General features: G+C 38.2%; 2 protein-coding genes across 2 annotated transcripts; both read left to right on the top strand.

Moving 5' to 3' along the window:
- Window positions 1–719: 719 nt before the first annotated feature.
- LOC113153801 (S-adenosylhomocysteine hydrolase-like protein 1) lies at window positions 720–12,942 on the top strand. The gene is made up of 17 exons (XM_026347631.1): window positions 720–1,188; window positions 4,262–4,373; window positions 4,670–4,813; window positions 4,950–5,050; window positions 5,276–5,378; window positions 6,031–6,125; window positions 6,339–6,445; window positions 6,541–6,657; window positions 7,512–7,575; window positions 7,946–8,034; window positions 8,277–8,347; window positions 8,549–8,643; window positions 8,822–8,920; window positions 9,088–9,156; window positions 9,571–9,649; window positions 9,897–10,017; window positions 10,205–12,942. The coding sequence occupies exons 1-17, from the start codon at window positions 1,009–1,011 to the stop codon at window positions 10,209–10,211; spliced, it is 1,653 nt and encodes a 550-aa protein (XP_026203416.1). The 5' UTR covers window positions 720–1,008; the 3' UTR covers window positions 10,212–12,942.
- A 319-nt stretch (window positions 12,943–13,261) lies between these two features.
- On the top strand, window positions 13,262–21,126 carry strip1 (striatin interacting protein 1). Its single transcript, XM_026348892.1, has 20 exons — window positions 13,262–13,405; window positions 14,319–14,388; window positions 14,486–14,560; window positions 14,691–14,825; window positions 14,931–15,051; window positions 15,290–15,465; window positions 15,541–15,668; window positions 15,758–15,940; window positions 16,297–16,517; window positions 16,734–16,799; window positions 16,936–16,999; window positions 17,121–17,192; window positions 17,589–17,663; window positions 18,005–18,102; window positions 18,298–18,424; window positions 18,535–18,635; window positions 18,749–18,815; window positions 18,884–18,988; window positions 19,310–19,514; window positions 19,891–21,126. Exons 1-20 carry the CDS (start codon window positions 13,292–13,294, stop codon window positions 20,136–20,138), a joined length of 2,451 nt encoding a protein of 816 aa, XP_026204677.1. The 5' UTR covers window positions 13,262–13,291; the 3' UTR covers window positions 20,139–21,126.
- The last annotated feature ends 116 nt before the right edge of the window (window positions 21,127–21,242 follow it).

Genomic DNA, 21,242 nt, shown 5'->3' with positions numbered 1-21,242 from the left:
ATATCATTGGAATATAACTACAAATGCTTGCATTTCCTTCCAAAGCCACAGTGTGTGGTATTAGGAAACCTTCATGAGAGTGAAGTAGTATTTATTTTGCAATCTCTGACTAGTAAAAGGGCGTGCTGATTGAGGATTCCCATGAGATTAATGTTGCATTTAGAACAATTAATTGTGAAAAACTACAAGACGAATCGCACTTATAGTTTCGAGTATGAAGAATAAATACTGATTGATTGGCACTAATTCTCCTTTAGCATAACGCGCAATGGATTTGGTCATATTTTCTATAGCTCGCTGCTCGAAAGAGAAATGTTTAAAATGAACCGAATTGTTTAAAATAAAGAGAAATTGAAAATATTTAGCTTTCGCGTTCTTTTACTGTAATCTAAATGTTGAAATAGCCAGTACTTTTCCATAAGTACAGGCTGGTCTTGTTTTTATTGTGGCATCGGGCGACATTTCCTGCATGGATTACAAAAGGATACAGTGCAAAAAAAATGGGTAGTTTAAAAAAGCAACATTCGCGTAGCTGCTCTTATAACACAATATTAATCTATCTATGTTGCTGTAGTGAAAATTAGTATTTTAATTTTAACCATAAAATACGCAGGACACCTTTTAATGAGCTGTCCAACACTGCTGTCCCACCGTACCTTGAACGCACCGTGAGGACTTGAACGCCTCTCGGTCTGTTAGTTTACGCCCACTAACTCGCTCAGCCAGGTGACAGCTGAGCTACCAGCGGAGCACCACAGCTGAGCTCTGCTCAACCTAACAGGCACCGTAACGACGTCTGTCAGCGCCTACGTGAAGTAGACTTTACACAGACACTTCCTTCATTATATTGCTTGGTGCGTGTTTCACATGTACGTTATTTAAAAGCCTCTCTTCCGCTCGCTGTCACGGAGTAGCTAGCTAGCAGCGATTAGCATTTGCCGTTACTACCGGAGCAGACTCAACGGCTGCGGCGTTTCTGTCCAGATAACATTAGGCAGCCACGGAATCATGTCAGACCCGGCTTTGGAGGCGAAGTTGGAGGTGAAGCAGGCGAGCAAGGAGGTGAAAGAGAGCGAAAACGTAGCGGAAAAATATTCAGCTATGACCGTAAGCAAGAACAGCGAGATGAACATGGGAGACCTGTCGCCCGCTTTCACCGCGGTGCCCACTCACAAACCAGTTAAGAAGGTAAGACTTCAGGCAAGTGCCCCCAAAAAGACACCTGGAAGTTAGTTTATAATCTGCAAAATGTACACACACTCTTAGTAAAGATACATCACTGTGTCTGTCACACATCATTTGACGTGTTCGTCTGTTTCTGGGAATCATCGGACTGCATAGGGTCAAATTTACCCCAGGAAATTATCTATACATAGGTTGAACATTAAAATATAGTATGTAACTATCATCCGTCAGTCCGTAATACATAAAGGTTATAGACTATATTTAAGTTTTTGAGCTGAAGAAAATAGAAGTTGCATTTAATGCAAATTCACCACCAGCACACCAGCAAGGATTTGCTGAGCACAGAAAAAGTGATGTGCTCTTTTTTAGCAAACGCTGTTTGCTGTTTTAATTGATTTCAGACTTTCAGCACTTTAAGTATTTCAGCTTCCACCTGGAAGAAAAAAAGAAACGCACTGATTTCTCATGTTAAACAGAGTCACTCTGCTGGAGTGTCTCACATAAAGGGGATATAAAGTTTGCTTAAGTCTGTTTTTATTCAACTCTGCTAAGAAGAGGAGAGAGACACTTCTGGCAGGTGGTGTGTCTCAAACGTATTAATAAGTAATGGCAAAGAAAAGTTTCACTGGTAATAATCAACATTTCACGGTTGCACTCAGTTGCAAAGAAGAATAAATTTAATCTATTTGACCTAAATAGTTAGACTTTCTAAACATGTCCAACTCAATAAAACAGCAGTGTCATTTGTTCCATCTACAATTACAAAATAATCATGTCAACTGATAACTTAAAGGAACAAGGAAGAGCTACAGCTCTGGGGTTTGAGAATGGAAACTATTTGCACACATCATTGAAGATGAAGTGGACAAAGGATTGCCAGTTTTGGACAAAATACACTCTGAAGTCGTGTTACACAGTGTGAAAACAGATTGCACAACTGTGACTAGGAGCCTGTCAAATACAGAGTCTCAAGAAACCGTCGCTTTATTGAACCAGTGTTTCACATCCTCATTCTTTTTTGGAGCAGCAGCCAACAAATTTTATTACATAATCCACACACAACAGTGTGTTTATTTATTTATTTTTTGTTTGGTTATATGTGATGAAGTTGTACTGTTGGATTGAAATCAGCTATTCGCACGGGACTTTTGGGAAACGTTGATGTGTGTGGGTATCAAAGATTTATCATTTCCCCAACAATAAAACAGTGTCACCTGCTGTTTTGTTGTAGTATAAGTATAATACACAGTTAGATCCCAAAGAGTATAGGCTTATCTACCCCTGAATTAATCTTGTTACTTCTAACACGTCATATCTGTTCTTTTCCTTCTCCATATTTTCTTCTCCATCATTTTTTTCTGATGGAATTTAACCATGAATTTATCAGTCCAAAGAAAGCTTTTTCCGTATTTTCTGGTAAAGTCTAATCTGACTTTCCCGTTCTTTTATCTGCTTCATTTGTCTTGAAGTACACCTGGTCAGTTAACTTCTTGTCAATAAACCAAATACTATTGAGTCCTTGAAAATGGAGGCACTTTGTTTAAAATGGCTTTAATTCCTTAATGGCAAATGCCATATTTATGTAATATATCTTAAAATAAAGCTGAAAGTACTTGATTAGATCTTGATTGTTTTATTTCAAAAACGGGTGTATAAAGGTTCCGGTGTAAGGTGGTGTATAAAGGCAAAATCATAAACACTCTTATAACATTTTTTATAATGTAATACACAGTAATTAGATAACTAACTAAGTTTAGATACCTAACTGTGTATAATACTTTCACAGATCTCAAGTACAGTAAAATCGAAGGATTTAGGACATGGATATTCAGCTTCCTCGCAGTGAACTAGAGTCCAGAGCAATTGTATATGTTACGTATAATTTATTAGTGACAATGTTTTTAAGACACTTTGAGAGTCACTGCGTCAGTGCGGTTTATGACCTTTGCGATCCAGCCTCAAAGCACAGAAGAGAATGTTAGTTTTGTTTTCACAGAAATGGTTAACTTATGTTTAGTTCAGGTGTTATGTCCTATGGTTACATTTTAGGTGTAGAAACAGTAGTTAAATTGTCACCAAGCATCATCATAACATAGAGTACTTTAAGCCCAGACAACAGAGGATAAAACCAATTTCAGAAATCTCACCAGGCACAGTATAGAAATGAAGAAATCATTACAGAGACTTTGGTGTAGAGACTTGCCTGTCCACAGCACCTAAAGGATTTCTCTCACCTTATAATGTTGCTTTGCTGCATGGAAAATCTCTTGTGAACAAAAAGTGATAGAAAGGGATCCGATGAGGCATAAAGCTGGCTACACAACAAACACACAACACAGACACACACTCTGGGTTTACCCTATCTTACCTTACCTAAATATGGATTAACTACTCATTTGGTTGCAGAAACAGGAAATGAAACTGTAAAAAGCTGACAGGCGCAGCAATAGTAATATATTACATAATATTGTAATACATTTCACGGCTAATTATCATTTCTAATACCAAAGGAAATTAAATGTTGAGGCAGCTAAGAGCTGTCTCAACCTTGACCGCTATGTCTGTCTATAAGTCTTTAGACTCCTATCAAACAATGATAAACTGAATGACAGAGATTCCCGGTCATTGAACAATCATTAGACAACTTTCCAATAAATTAAATTGGACTTGTACAACTTAATTTTGGAATAAAGTAAACTTACTAGTTTGAGCAGGGCTATAATGGTGCTGAAATGTTTTTAGCAAAAGATCTTCATTCCACTGCATCCAAATTCAGTCAAGGCTAAAGGTACACAAACAAGACATCAAGCAAGACATAACAAAGACAGTCTAACTTGTAAGTTGCTTTGGATAAAAGCATCTGCCGAATGAATGCATGATAAATGCAAATGTAAATTTAGCTCCACATTTCTGCCCAAAGAAAATGCTGTGTAGCAGCCAACCTCCAGCTAAACTATAACACAAGCTTTCACATTGAGCTGGTTTTAAAGCCAGACGTGTGGCCATGTAAAACTACTTAAGAGAAAAAAGAAAAATGTGAATGCACAGTGTTTAATACAACTTTTGTTTGTTTTAGCAAATCCAGTTTGTGGTGGACAATCAGGAGTTCAGCAGGTTCCCCACCAAAGCAGGTCGTCGCTCTTTGTCCCGCTCCATCTCTCAGTCATCCACAGACAGCTACAGCTCCGGTATGAAAAATAGATGTTTCAGTGCATGTGCACCAAAGTCCTGTTTGTTGGCAGTGTAACATTATATACACTATATAGTTGATGTATAATCTTAGTCTATTGAGTATTATTTAAGGAAAACAGCAATATACTGTAATCTAGTTAGTTTATTTTAGGGTTGTAAACTGGTTTTGTTAACATTTAATTATTCTATAACTCATCACATCTTAGTTTATGAGCACCTGTTCAAATGCTCATTCTTGCATCATCATGCCTTTAATTTGGTATATTTTTAAATAACATTATTTTCTTTACAGCTGCATCTTACACAGATAGCTCTGACGATGAGACTTCACCACGGGACAAAACACAGGTCAACTCCAAGGGCAGCAGTGACTTCTGTGTTAAGAATATCAAACAGGCAGAATTTGGCAGACGTGAGATTGAGATTGCAGAACAAGGTAAGACACACAGGATGTGCGGTTCCCTCGCAGTTTCTCTTGAATGTTGTCTGATTACACTTGAACATTTAACCAGATTTATAGTTGTCTTTTCCGCGCATTCATTTTCATACTCTCGTGTTTTTCATGTTTTCAGATATGTGTGCACTGATCTCACTCAGGAAGAGAGCACAGAGTGACAAACCATTGGCAGGTGCCAAAATCGTGGGCTGCACTCACATCACTGCCCAGACGGCAGTAAGATTTCTCTCTGACTTTGAGTTTCAACGCCTAAGCAAAGACTGCAGTGTGATAACATGTCTAAATCACAATAGGATTTTAGGTCAAATTTAATCACACTGCCTATGGTCTCATTAAACAGTCTATGTTATTGAATAATAAATACATAAATTATTGATATGCAGAATTTTGACAAGTGAATAGCATTTTCCTTTTACATATTTCTTATCTTTGTGTTTTCAGGTGCTGATTGAGACGCTGGTGGCTCTCGGGGCTCAGTGCCGCTGGACTGCCTGTAATATTTATTCTACACAGAATGAAGTGGCTGCTGCTTTGTCTGAGAATGGTAAGCTGAAGAGTTTTAGTTCTAACACCATTGCTGATTTTGTCAGCTCGTGATGACATACAGATCATTTTTGTAAGATAGAATACAGGTAATAGACAGTGTTTTAGTCTTTCTAACTGTTAAAGTCAAGAATTCATAAATATTTCAGCAGCACTTGCAGTTAGACGATCAATATGCTTTTAACAATAATATGTATAATTTATTTTTTGGCCAGTGTTTTCCTGTGTCAAGTTATCATCTTTTATAGTGAGGAATACGGTTTAGACAGGTTTAACAATGCTAACTTATGTAAAACCAGTCCTGCAGAGATAATGGGAACACAGTGAACAGCACAACCTTTATTCCTTTAGTTCTGGTTGCTATGTGATGGTTTCAGTATGTACTAAATCTTCACAGTAGACCTTTCATGATCTGACAAGCTGAGGGCTTTACAACAGATTTAGGAGCTCAGTGAGGATCTTGCATTTTTAGAGGGATTTAGTTTGTATCTGCTCTTCGGTTAGTTTTTGCTCTGGATAGTCATGTACCTGCAGAACTGTTTTATCTAGAAAAAAAACAACACATTTTTAAAGCTTAATGTTTGTGTTTTTGAACATTTCTCAGAATTGCTCTTTCAGATTTCTGCAGATATCCCCCCTCTGTTATGTTTTAGGTGTGGCTGTGTTTGCCTGGAAGGGGGAGTCTGAGGATGACTTTTGGTGGTGTATTGACCGCTGTGTCAACACTGAGGGTTGGCAGCCTAACATGGTACATATATTAAAGTGTCTGTAGCAGTAGTGTGATATGTTCATGTGAATGATATAAAACAAATGCGTCAATATTTGTGAACACAGAAGAGCAGCCATACTTTTTATATCGATTCAAATAAAAGCAATTTATATGTTTTTAATATTTGTATTTTTATTAGGAGACATTGTGATGACACACACTCTGAACGTCATTTTTTCTCCGTAACTGTAGATCCTTGATGATGGAGGAGACTTGACACATTGGATGTACAAGAAATATCCTAATGTTTTCAAGAAGATCAGCGGCATTGTAGAGGAGAGTGTCACTGGGGTTCACAGGTAATACAATGCTCAATAGATGTGCACTTTCTATTACTAGTTGATTACACATTAACCTGACATGAAATGTCTACCTTCTTCTACCTTCTCCCTAGGTTGTATCAGCTGTCTAAAGCTGGAAAGCTGTGTGTGCCAGCGATGAATGTAAATGACTCTGTGACGAAGCAGAAGTTTGACAACCTGTACTGCTGCAGAGAATCAATCCTGGACGGGTGAGTAAGTTGGAAGATTCAACAACAACCAAGTACAGCACAAGTTCGAACACTTAAACAGTTTATTAATTGGACAGCTTTACAGTGTCTTAAATGGTTTGAAGGAAATATGACATCCACCAGAAGTCCTCACATGTATTTTATAAACAACTTGGAGTTTCAGACATTGATGAAAACTGTTGATTTGAGGCCTACCTACGCTTTTATACAAGGCACTTACAAGTGACGTACAAGGTACAAGGCAGGGTCTTGCCTAAGCACCCCTCCCGGAGGTAGGCCACAGCCAGGATTTGAACACCCGCATGGAGTGCAGAGATCTCACCACTACACTATCCCCAAGATTTTAAACAAGCTTTTCTGTAGTGCACAAAATCTCTATGCTCTGCTAAACACCTGAAGCAGCCTGGGAGCAAGCATGTTATTTATTACCTGCTGTTAATTATAACCAAAGCATATGAACAACAACTCTGCATCAGGTTAATGAATTCTGCACTCACCACACATAATTTATTGCTGTTACTTTCAATTAATTATCTACAAGGGACACTTGCTTTTAGCAGGGGTCCATCATGAGCTTCGACACTGAATGTCATCATAATATCTTTCGATTTATTGCACTGGGATGTTGGATGAAACAAATAATCTACTTTGTGAGCCAAACTATGAACAAAGTTAGGCACAACACTCTGGGATGGATTAATACATGTTTTTTGTTACTGACAGCACTTGGTACAGACGGTGCCAAATAACATTTTACAGCTTGTTCGCATAAATATGCCAGCATTTGGAGTTGTACACATACAGATTGGCAGTTTTTCAGCAAAATGTGTTAATCTTATGTCTCTCCTTTCTAGCTTGAAGAGAACCACAGATGTCATGTTTGGAGGGAAACAGGTGGTCGTATGTGGGTATGGTGAGGTGAGAGACTGCTTACCACACTAATATTAATCATATAGCTGTGAAAACATCCATAATGATACACTGAAATGCTCTCAGAACATTGGCCATGGTCTCAAAACACAGATAACTGTCATAAAATCATTAGTCATCACAATATTTGACAAGCTTTAGAGGCCACTGAAAATATCTTTGTCTGACTGTTGAGTCTAGCTGACGTAAAAAAAAAAATCTGATTTGGCAGGTCTTTGAGATGAATAGGCTTGTCATGTTCAATAACCAGAGCCTTGATAGTTTTATTGTATTTAAATACTGATGATCTTCATCAAGGTCGTGCTTATCGGGTTATGTAACATTGCTACTCATTCATCATATTATTTTGTCTCTGCAGGTTGGAAAAGGTTGCTGCGCTGCTCTGAAAGCTTTGGGAGCCATCGTCTATGTTACAGAGATTGATCCCATCTGCGCCCTGCAGGCCTGGTGAGGAAAACAAGAGCTGGAATGATCTCCATGCTGAATGTGTTGACATATATAAACAGGCAGCAGAGACAATCAAAGAGCACAGCTGCTCAAGCTAGCTAAGAGCAACACTGTCTTAATTATTTAGCAAAGTATTGTTACATAACAGCTTAAACTCAACTACTCTTTTATAACACAATAAAAATAGATACTTTCCTGTTTGTAACTGTCTTGACTGAGCCTGAATGCTTCTTCTCCAACAGCATGGATGGATTCAGGGTGGTCAAGCTGAATGAGGTCATTCGACAGGTTGATGTCATCATCACATGCACTGGTAACTTGACTAAAAGACATGCTACTTGTGGAGCTGCACTGGTGTAGCACTGCATTTTAAGGCCTAATGATCTACAGTATTTAAATATGGAACCTGTCTGACAAAATAAAGTCCTTTTAGTTGGCCACCCTTTGCACTGCTCCAGGGAAACGTGTACTGATTATGTTCTGATTGAAGGGGACTGATTGTGTCTCTCTTTAGGGAACAAGAATGTGGTGACCAGAGACCAACTGGACCGAATGAAAAATGGCTCCATTGTGTGCAACATGGGCCACTCCAATACTGAGATTGACGTGGTAAGCTTGTCTTTACGATGGGGATTGAAGTGAAATTTATCATATTAGTGTATATTTAAGATGCCCCAGTTCTAAGCACATTTAAATATTTATTAAAGACCATTCTTAAAGACCAACCAATCACATGCTGTTAAACTAGCGTGAAGGTGAGGGCGACTGAACTTCTTGTCTTTTTCAGGCAAGTCTTCGAACCCCTGAGCTCACCTGGGAAAGAGTGCGCTCTCAGGTGGATCATGTCATTTGGCCTGATGGCAAGCGAGTTATACTTCTAGCTGAGGTGACTGCCTACATGTGCCTTACTGCCAAATATAATAAATACAGATGTTGTGCATGTAAAGAACCAATTTCTGTTTTTTGAAGAACACAACATATTGATAAACAGTGTTTCATTATGTTGGATCCGTTTTTAAGATGATCTTCTTGACACATTGTTTTATTCCCTAGGGACGGCTCCTTAACCTCAGCTGCTCCACTGTCCCTACCTTTGTCTTGTCCATCACAGCCACCACTCAGGTAACAATCAGGTAGCACGTTGATGGCAACAATAGAGACACAGTGGATACTGCTGCAGACCATTTTAGCATTTTTGAGTCTGCAGGGCTCATCATTTGCTTTTCCATTTGCTGTAATGATTTTGACATCCTGGCAGATAAGCTCATACTTTGACCTGGAAATGCCATCAGTAATAATAAAACACCAGAGCAACAGAAGGTATCTGAGCTGAGCTCATTTTAATAACATAAAATATATTCCGGCATGTGGAGGAAATAATGACATGTTATAGCGTAAAGTACATTTGCAGCTGTATGCTCCATCTGTTCATAGCGGTGCTTTTATTGCTCTGTAATTGTACGTTTAGGTTTGTATTTGTTGCTTTACATTAAATTCATGATATGCACACATTTATTAATGCTTGTTTGTTTTCAGGCTCTGGCCCTTATAGAGTTGTACAATGCTCCTGAGGGAAGATACAAGCAGGATGTTTACTTGCTTCCCAAGAAGATGGGTGAGGATATATAGATACTTGACCTTGACTTGTTTATTATTTCGGTGACAGCTTACTATGCTATATCACTGAAGTGTGTGAATTAATAAACTTCTTTTCTGCCTTGTGTGTTTAAACGTTTCGAAGTTTAAAAAGTGGAAACAGACTCACTCCTGCACTATGGAGACTGATCAGTATAGTTCTGCCTACCACACCACAGTTGATTTTTCACTGTTTCATTCTAAATAATAATATCTGTGTATTTCAGATGAATATGTTGCCAGTCTCCATTTGGCCACTTTTGATGCTCACCTGACAGAACTTTCAGAGGAGCAGGCAAAATACCTGGGCCTCAACAAGAACGGTCCATTTAAACCCAACTACTACAGGTACGGGTCTACACTTTGAATTTGGAGCAATAATTTAATAATTATGGACTTTTTCTATTAAATAATTATTGTCAATAAATAATGAGAATTGTCCATTTGAACATAAATGAACATCTTAAAATCACTTATTTTACTAATGATCACATAACCTGAGAAATTTTATACACACTGTTTTTGGTGTTCACAGGTACTAGTCTGCACAGCTGTATGTGGATGGTACCCAACTCTACCTGATCCTAAGACAAAAAAAAGATTTCTGTATAATATATTTTATACTCTTCATAGCATGCATGCCTTATATTTAGTTGTATTTTACTGACTATATCAAGTTTTGTTTTATTCTCTACTTCCTACTGATGCACCAAAAGCTGGCTATAAAACGTCAGTGTAACTACAGCACTTCCCTGCTGTTGGACGAGATTTTTATTGTCTGGTGCATCTATTTTCATACTTATTTTAGAGTTGTGACAGACATTGTATCAATATATTGTGCCAAATGACTGTGAGAGGATGGGGCTACCGTTGTTGTGAAATGTCACTAGTTGCATGTGAAACTAGTCAAACTAACATTAAGCGATACTTGATATAAACATTGTATCAAATCCCTCCATGTAATGCTGTGGGGTCACTTGAAAGCTGAAAACCTTTTTAGCTATTTTTAGTTCATTGTTTTGGGTTCTTTTAACCCTCTGTTAATATGATGCAGCCATTTCCAGAACAGAAGCTTAGACAAGTCCAAGCTTCTGGGTGGTGAAGAAATCAGACTGTTTTTCTCCTGAGTAGCTGGACCAAATTGCAGCTAAAGGAAAAAGGTATTCACATAAAGACTGGACTTTATGTTTTATATTTGGAATTACTCAGGTGCCCAGAAATTTGACAAATTAGATGTTGTTGTGTGTCTGCTGGATGTTTCAGTAGGCAATTATTTGCTTTAAAATGAGCCATAACAAATTGATGATTGTGAATCAAGGCTGTGTTTTTGTGAGTTTGTTTTGGAGGCTTTCTAACCCCCAAGGCCAAAACATATTTGATGAAAATTTAAACATTTCCTTCTGTTTCATGTGTTAGATCATACGTAATACATTCCATATATACAATACAGAAGAAATGCCCTGACTGACTCTGTAGTGTCATCAACGTTACTGCTAAACGTAACTGTCATCAGACCTGGGCAATAAAGAACTTAAGTAGAAAAAAAACAATTTTCCTTCAAAAGATGTGTTCATTTATGAGATTTTGGTGTCTGCTAAAAACAGTTTCTGCACCTCAGGGCATCGAAATATCTCAGATCATTTGTAAATATATTTTTTACCAGATCTGCACTGTGTGACCACAGTATCCATGTCAAATGTCACTGACATTTTGTGTTACAGAATTGAATACGCCATGATCTTGGTAATTTCTTACATTTATCTATGTAGAGTCTTACATACAGTATATTGATACTGTACATGCATATAATTGTGTGTTAACAATGAAGCATCTGTTTTTAAATTAAGATTTATATAACAGTATACTCACACTCATTATCAATGACGATTTTAATAACAGAATAAGTAAACTTAAATCCACACATGCTCCGGGCCTAAATAAGGACACGTCGGTTGTTGTCAGTACATTTTTCCAAACTAATGTGTTACCTTGATGTCTGTGTTATCTTGTACTGTCGCACCTTGATTACTACTGTTTAAAGAATGCAATGTTTAGTTTCCTCAAGAGTTTCTTTGTTTAGGAGACACTGTTGTGACGCTTGTTCAATGCACAAATTCAATGCATATTTACTTTTTTATACTGATACTCAAGACTTTAAATTAGTGGCCACATTACAAGACTGAGTTATTTTTCTTTAAATTCAAACTATACAGTGTACACATTGTTGTCTTAGTTGATTTAATGCTCTTACACATTTTAATATGCTGTATTTCACACTGGTGGTTTGTAGGCTGATCCTACTCGTAACGGTTGACAGTTTTCCTGTTCTTGCCAAAGGTTTCAGCACTGTGTTACTTTGTAAAAGTGTTGCTCATTCAGTATCGGTTTAAATAGCCTTTTAAAAAACTTAAAAGCCATCTGCAGTTACAGGTCATTTCTTATGTTTTAACTTTTTTTGTTACTTAACCCTGCTGTTTGTTGAATAGGCCTAGAGTATGCTACTATTAAGTGCTTTCCTCTTTGCACTAGCAGCTTTAAGGGCTTCAGAGCTAAGGACATCAGTGAGGACATCTTTGTAACATGAGCACTGTAACCATGGTTACTGGTCACTTAGTAATTTATGTTCACACGTACAACTGTGTTTTTTCCATGTATGGTAAAATCCAACATGGTGGTTCTTCTGCAATACACAATGATAGCTATGCAGCAAAACGTTCTTCTTTCAAAAATATTTTACTTCTGCATTGGTGAATTATTGAATCTATGTCTAATAACTTAATCTCACATTGCTTAAAATCTTTAGACATTAGTAGGCAACATTTTACATTATGTTTTGATGTACTATATACATGTATTGAATCTATATTTTCATTCCCAGTTTTATTTCATGTGACAATTATACATGTAATTACTTACAGTGGTCTTGTCATAAGAGCACATGCCCTTTTTTTAAGTAATTCCTCTTCCTTTAACTAATAATTGTAATTTTAGCAAAGTATTAACTCTGTTGTAGAGACAATTGAATGTGTTCTTAATGGGGGAAAACAGATGGACTCTTGTCAGATTAAAATAAATAACCATAAAACTGTCATTTGACACTGACGCTGGTTTGAAGCTTCTAATGTGGAGATGCCTGTAGATGGTATATTAGCTGTAAAGCAGGTGTGTATTTTCAACATTGTATCATTGATTTGCAGAACACAATTGCAGTAGTAGGCTATAGATTATTATGTGCACAATTCACTTTAATAAACTGCTGTTTAAATTTCAAAATGGCTCAGACACATTATTTCACAGACTCAATCGGGCATTACCTATCTAGCAGATGCATTGTATGTATAAATATGGTATTAAATACATTCATGGCAGAATTAATATCTGGGTCATGTGGGCAGCTGCCCCAGGCCCTCGGATTCACAATTTACCAGCTGGTTTGGGATAATTTTGATTCTCTCTCTTAAAAAGGTATTAAGAAAAACTCCTCTTCACGTCCAACATAATTAAAAACATATGATCACAAGTAATGAGCGTGTTTGTCTCTTCAGAGTCGGCACTCACTCACGGACAGGCTGCATCTCAACTCTCGCAGGTGAGTTCTCGCGAGACAATACTGCGCCCACAAATGATGGATGTCGGTGGAAACGGTAGTGGGCTGCCTGTAAACAATAAACAGAGAGCTATGTTACCGAACAAGAGCAGAGGCGAATTTGCCCGTAATCCAAGGAAAGATTCAGAGGTATGTAGACGGAGGCCTGTGATTTATTTTGCGCATGAGATTTCCGCGAACTCTTAATAGACGAGGCCTTTCTGCTGTTGCTGTAACACATAGCATTAGCTAACTTAGCTCTGTCAAGCTAATATAGGTAAGACTAGTGTTAACTATAATTTCTATCATGATTCGTAAAGAGAGGTTTTAGAGTTGATGTGTTATTGAATCACAGTAGTGCAGTGTTTCAAGTGTAGTCCAGTGGTAGCTCATAAAATATGGGATAGCAGTGTAGCATACCAGAGGCTAGCTAGCTGATGTTAGCTAGCCACAGGCCAGACTCAGCTGTCTGTCAGAGACTTGTTGAAAACTGATTCTGTCAGGTTCAATTTAAAAGTCTTGTTAGTCCATTTTCTAATGTATTAGATTATCATGTAACATTTATTATATCATGGAGCCTTCATCTAGGCCTGTTTAGAAAGAAAGCTAACGATGGGAAACTGAATTCTTGTGCAATTATTCCAGAATAAGTTTTGTTACGATTTTATGAAAACAATCACTGACAATAACACACTGAAACATACAAATAGAAGACATTAGATCACTGTAAATTTTAAATAAATCATTGTAGAACTAGCGTCAAATGAGATTTCAGTGAATGTGTCTGATGTAAACTGATGTATCATACTTCCTGTAAATATAGATGATGCAGTAGGAGCATTAAGTAATAGATAAAGTATTTGTTTTGCTACAATTCCTATAACAAACTAAGATTAGGAACAAAATCCAGAAAGAACAGAAAAATAGAAACGGAGACATATTGGTTCCTCTGAATGACATATAGGTTTTGCTGTGGCAAAGGGTGGGTATCCTTTTAATAGGTTTGGCTTATTGCTCTAACAGAATACCTAGTTAAATGATAATGTCATGCATTGTTTCACAGGGGTTGTCTGAATCTCCAGACCTTGAATTTGAATATGCAGATACAGACAAGTGGGCTGCAGAGCTGTCAGGTTTGTAGTTTTATTATCATATTTTATCCTCATAGACATTAAAATTTCCCGTTTCTTTCAAAATTTCACAATTTTTAATTGTGTATGTTTGTTCCAGAGCTGTACAGTTATACTGAAGGACCGGAGTTTGCTCTTAATAGGAAGTGCTTTGAAGAGGAATTCAGACCTCATGGTATATAGCAAAACCTTCACCTTCACACACTAAGTCAGATCTTAATGAATGACTTGTGAACGAGTTACTACATCTAAGGTTTAGGAAGCTGTGCCTAATGCAGTTTATTATCACCTCTGCTCTGTCTTAGTATCTGAAAAGAAGTGGACAGAGCTGGATGCAGCTCAGCACAGAGCTCATGCTATGCGCCTGCTGGACAGTCTTGAGGTGATTGCTCGAGAGAAGAGGCTGAAGGTTGCTAGGGCCATACTCTACATGGCACAAGGTCGGTCCACATAATTGAAAACTGGTTTAACATTAAATGATTTAAAAGAGAAAGAAATCTTGCAAAAAGTGGCATTGAGCAATCATTTCAATTGTTTTTCTATAGGAACCTTTGCAGAGTGCAGCTCTGAGGCTGAGGTGCAGCACTGGATGAGATACAACATTTTTCTGTTGTTGGATGTGGGGACCTTCTCTGCTCTGGTGGAACTGCTCAACATGGAGATTGAGTATGCTCTCCATTTGTTTTCAAGCTTCTAGTATATAAGACATTATTCTAGAAAAATGTATTGAGAAAAGTGGGTGCATTCAGCATTGACTTGAATTGAGAGCAGCTTTAGATTTACCAGTGGTGATAAAAACATAAAACAGTGTCGATTGTCTCTGCAAAACTTAAAATAATTTTTCTGTTGTCATGTTTTCTGTGCGGCGAATATAAAGTTAAATCATTTATTTCCTCTCTTTCAGTAACAGCGCTGCCTGTAGTAGTGCTGTAAGGAAACCAGCCATTTCCCTTGCAGATAGCACAGATCTCAGAGTGCTGCTAAACATAATGTACTTGATGGTAGAAACAATCCAACAGGACGACCCAGCTGACAAACCTGAATGGAAAATCATCAAGGAAACTTTCAGAGCAGAATTGGGTACATTTTAGCTTCAGTCATGTCATGGATATAAACAAAACCTTACCCATAAACTAATTCTGTTTTCTCATCCAGGATCTCCCTTGTTCAACAATGAGCCTGTATCTGTCATGCTCTTTGGTATGGTTACCAAGTTCTGCAGTGGTCACGCTCCCCACTTCCCAATGAAGAAGGTGTTACTACTGTTATGGAAGAGCATATTGGTAAGAGGTTTGCTCACATGAAATTAAACAACAAAACAGATCATTTCTGGAGCTGAGAGACATTTAAATATGTCTGTGTCCTGTTTCAGTTTACACTAGGTGGGTTTGAGCAACTCCAAAGCATAAAAGTTTGTAAGCGTGAGGAGCTGGGTCTCCCACCTCTCCCAGAGGACAGCATACGAGTCATTCGCAGTATGAGGGCTGCTTCTCCTCCTGCATCTGCATCTGACCTCATAGAGCAGCAACAGAAACGGGCACGCCGTGAACACAAGGTAGTCATCAGAGATATGACAGCCCAACTGCTGGTGATGCACAATGATAACAGATGAGTTCTGTCTTTATTGATGTGGGAAAAATAACATGAATTAGATAGTTCTATAAAAAACCCATTCAGATACTAGGATGGTAGTTAGAGTAAAGTAGTATACATGTAAGCAACAGTTTAAAAAGGTTTACTTCATATGATACATCACGCCAAGTGCCTGATTTTGAATTAAAGTCTCACATCTTTGTGTTATTTTCATCCTCTTTGTTTCACAGTTTTTCTGGATGTTTTGCATTTTGCCCCATCACAGCAAACGTTTGCTCCATGCACAGTGTGACGATCATGTTTCCTTGTGTCTCACAGGCTTTGATCAAACAGGACAACTTGGACGCGTTCAATGAAAAGGACCCTTACAAAGCTGATGACTCTCGTGAGGATGAGGACGACAACGATGACAATGACAACTCTATAGAGACTGAGACTTTCCCTCTAGAGAGGGACGAGGTGATGCCTCCCCCTATTCCTCATCCTCCATCAGAGAGAGTGTCTTTCCCCAAAGGGCTCCCATGGGCTCCTAAAGTCAGGTACTGTTCAGTCTGACGAGATAATACTACTGAATTTGTGATGACTTTTGAGTTAGCTGAATGATTATGTGTCTTTCGTATCTAGGTGTAATGAAATTTAGGAAAAACTATTTAGTAATTACATTTATGTGTATTCAAATCTAAAATGAACATTTGGGCGCTATCAGATTAAGATTTTGTTTGCTTCTGTTTTGTTTTTGACTTCTGCTCTGACAGGGAAAAGGACATTGAAAATTTCCTGGAATCAAGTAGAAGTAAATTCATAGGTTACACACTTGGGAGGTAACTTGACTTTTTGTTGTCTACAACCAAAAGTCACTAAGCAGATACTAGTTTGTGCACTCGACAGAATGAACTCACGATGAGATGTATGTGTGCTGGACTAATGTGCTGAAGTGTGGTTATTTTTGTCTCACAGTGATACAGATACAGTCGTCGGCCTGCCCAGGCCAATCCACGAGAGCATCAAGACGTTGAAGCAGGTATTGCAACGATTTGTGCAGTATTCCAATAATCTTGTTTTTACAGTTTCTTAACATCTGGATACGTTTTGCGTGACTTAAATTTATTTAGTTTTCATCTCTCTCTTTTGTTTTTTCCCAGCACAAGTACGTCTCCATAGCTGAGATACAAATAGCAAAGGAAGAGGAGTTTCAGAAGACCCCGCTGTCTGGTGTAAGTGGGATTTTAACGGTTTGTTATGAAGTAGAGGGTTTCGAGTTAGGAAACACATGAATGACTCATCTAAGATGTTGGTAAAGCAATGAGTTCCTAAGCAATTTGGTGCACCAACTTCACTTAAGCAAAGTAACTGAACTCTTGTAAACTAAAGCAACAAACAAGAGAATCACTAGAAGTCACTAATGCTTCTTTGCTATCACTTCTCTGTCCTGAGGTTCATACGTTTTTATAGGTTTTATAACGACGCCTTATTCAGTTGAGCTCAGCTCTCTGCCGTTTTAGCTTCAGTTTACTGTATGTAACTTAACTCTTCTGCTTCTGGAAGACAGGTCAAACTGTTTTGAGATGTGGTAAATTAATTTTGTGTGTTTTCTGCTTCATCATCTCCAGGGTGAAGAGGAGGTGGAGATGTGCGCCACTGAGCTGCTCTATCAGGGAATTCTACCCAGTTTGCCTCAGTACATGGTCAGTGAGTCCAGGACTGAGTAGACACTCATTGTGACTATTGTGTGTTATTCAGTGAATTGATTTACATTGTGGTATAAAATTATCCATCACCGAAAACAAAAGGAACAACATTAATCTTTAAATTTAGACAGATGAATATCTCACATAAACAGTCCAGTACTTAAACACGTTGTTGTTGTTGTTGTTGTTGTTGTTGTTATCCTTCCATCGTTAAAACAAAGGTGTGGATTTCTGCAACAGAGTTTATGTTCTAAGATGCTTCTTAGGACGTCTGTCTGTAGCCTCCAACGTTGCACACGACCTCACAAAGGTACATGGTGTGTTTCTTATAATATCAGATTGCTCTGCTGAAGATCCTGCTCGCTGCAGCTCCCACCTCCAAAGCCAAAACAGACTCCATCAACATCCTGGCAGACGTGCTGCCGGAGGAAATGCCGTAAGTGTTGAAGTGCCTCTAAAAGGCTATAACAGCTTGGTTGCTTTGTTGCAGTTAAGTAACTCTAAAAAAAAAAAAAACATCTTCACAATGTATTTAATGAAACCATTTCAGGGGATGAGATTGTAAAGCCAAGATTCTTGTTTGCAGGCTTTAAATCGGTGTCTGTGCTATTTCCTTTGTGTAACTCTGCAGGACTACAGTGTTGCAAAGCATGAAACTTGGAGTTGATGTGAATCGACACAAAGAGATCATCGTTAAAGCGATCTCTGCCATCTTGCTGCTTCTTCTGAAACACTTCAAACTTAACCACATCTACCAGGTATGGACCTTACTCAGTGTCACTGAATCGCTCTTGTTTTTTCACTTTGATTTAAAGAAATTGTCCCTTTTTAGACAGAAAATCATCTTTGTGTGTCGTTTTTTTCATAGTTTGAGTACATGGCTCAACACCTGGTGTTTGCCAACTGCATCCCCCTTATTCTGAAGTTCTTCAACCAGAACATCATGTCTTACATCACAGCTAAGAATAGGTACTTTTAGGACATCTTCAAATAACAACTACTTACAGTTTACAGTAAATGTCAGTGAACTTTTCTCAATCGACATTAATTTACCAGTTTTTCTTTGTTTTTTTCTCATATAGCATTTCTGTACTTGACTTTCCGTACTGTGTGGTACATGAGCTCCCAGAGTTAACTGCAGAGAGTTTGGTAAGTTTCCTGATGTCTGTTGTTTTATTGTGTCTCTTTGACTACTAATGTCAAACTTACTGTTACAGGAAGCGGGAGACAACAATCAGTTCTGTTGGAGGAATCTGTTTTCCTGTATTAACCTGCTGAGGATCCTCAATAAACTGACCAAGTGGAAGCACTCCAGGACAATGGTGAGAGCTCTTCACGTCAAACTTAACCTGAAACAACAATCAGAAATCACATAAACTAGAACTAACACCTTGTGGTCGTATGGCTCTGCCAACAAGTGAAGTTGCATTTTACAATTGTATATATATCATATTCTAACCAGTTTGTCTTTGAGTTAAGTAAATGTTTGAGTCAATTTTGAAGAAACTTGGTCAAATTGTTCATCACTGATCAAAGATATCATGTTTAGATGGACGGACAAACTAAAAATAGCTCCTCTGGCCACGGCTGTCGTCGGCATGGAGGCATCAAAAATCTCTCAACAACAATATTTTCTGTCCCAGATGCTGGTGGTGTTTAAGTCGGCTCCTATCCTGAAGAGGGCGCTGAAAGTGAAGCAGGCCATGATGCAGCTGTACGTCCTCAAGCTGCTCAAGGTGCAGACCAAATACCTCGGACGTCAGTGGAGGAAGAGCAATATGAAGACGATGTCTGCCATCTACCAGAAAGTCCGACATCGCCTTAATGACGACTGGGCCTACGGCAACGGTGAGTGGAAACCAAGCGTACACTCACTGAAAACGAATGGTTTAAAACATTTCTGTAAACTGACAATAAAATAAGAAAACGATGAAAATAATTATCATTATTGATTGATTGATTGATTGATTGATTGATTAATTAAAAGAACACAAGTCAAACTTCAGATAGTTGATAGAAATATGGAATTAGTTTGTCTCATGAATTAATTTGAGGAGGGTTAATATCAGATCAGGTTCAGCCTGCTGCTGGTTTTCTGTCTCCCCAGCAGATGTTAGTGATGATTTATCTATGTCATGATTCATTTGCTGTGTCTGTTTTCATTACACCTTTATTGTTGCTTTTTGTTCTTAGCACAATAAATTTTATTTCCTGTCTGTTTTAGATCTGGACGCTCGTCCCTGGGACTTCCAGGCTGAGGAGTGTGCTCTGCGGGCCAACATTGAACGCTTCAACAGCCGCCGCTACGACAAAACCCACAGTAACCCGGACTTCCTGCCTGTGGACAACTGTCTGCAAAGTGTTCTGGGGCAGCGGGTTGATCTGCCTGAAGACTTCCAAATGAACTATGACCTCTGGCTGGAGCGGGAGGTCTTCTCCAAACCTATTTCATGGGAAGAACTGCTACAGTGAGAGTGGACGACGTCAATGTCCTCATGGGTTTTTATTTTAAAATAACAGTTCAAATCAGCAAGTCAGAAACAAAAACGCCAACAGTGCTCTCACTGATCAAACCTTGATGTTACATGTTGTTCACAACTGAAGATGACGAATGGATTTTGCTCTGAAAATCCACCCAGGTGTTAAACCTCTTACAGTTTGATCGGGGCTCCAACCAAATACTTAATCAGATGAACTTTTGCCTTTATGAAATTGAGCGTAATTGTAATTTCTGGCACTGAAACCTTTCCCAGTTTTTTTTTCCTTTAATCAAAAAGCTGAAGATGAATTTGTTTCTAATTCTGACTTCTGGACATTTACTGTATATTTACAGGAATTCACTCTTCTGTGCCTCTTATCCTGCTACAGAGGGTCAGTAACGCCGACCCAGAATCACTACATCACAGTTTGTTCACTCGTAGGGGTGAAGACGTTTATGTGGAACAATGTTATGTTTAAAAGTTAGTAGAAGGCAGGGATCAACAAAGACGAAGCATTCCCTGTGTTTATATCCTGAGTTTATCTTCTTTAAAGAAATGAGGTGGAGGCGTGTATTGCTTTTTCATAGGCTTTATCTCAAACTCTCTGTTTACTTGACCTAACTTTTGTGGTTCAGTTGCATTTGCGTATGATTTGAATTTCATTTGCTGACGTGCTGCCTACACACCTTCACCCTGGGGCCACTGAGGAGAACATTCAGACATGAACAGACACACTTGAATTTTTCATTAGGTTGTGTGAAAGAAAATCGAGTTTGAGATGAGCGGCGTTAATCAGACGGGTGTTTGAAACTGAAGCAGGTAACTCGAGTGGAGAGAACTTAAATTGCCAGTTACAAAACAAGTTTCTTTTGAATTTTTCTACTTTTTGACTTTGATATTTTTTTGTTTGTGCTATTATAAAGGTTAAGGATATAAGAATACATGTAAATTGCAAAACTTATTTATCATGGCTTTGTCTTTGTTTTACATTGACTTAAATACTGTATTAAAATTAAACTGTCATTGATGCTAAATTTTTTTTAACTTTATTTATTTTTTGCTCTCAGCATTTTTTGTCTTCACAGGTATTTGATAG

The sequence above is a fragment of the Anabas testudineus genome, chromosome 5 (assembly GCF_900324465.2).
Source record: "Anabas testudineus chromosome 5, fAnaTes1.2, whole genome shotgun sequence".
NCBI lineage: Eukaryota > Metazoa > Chordata > Actinopteri > Anabantiformes > Anabantidae > Anabas > Anabas testudineus.
Note: the sequence above shows the minus strand (reverse complement) of the source record. Positions and strands in the feature narration are given on the sequence as shown.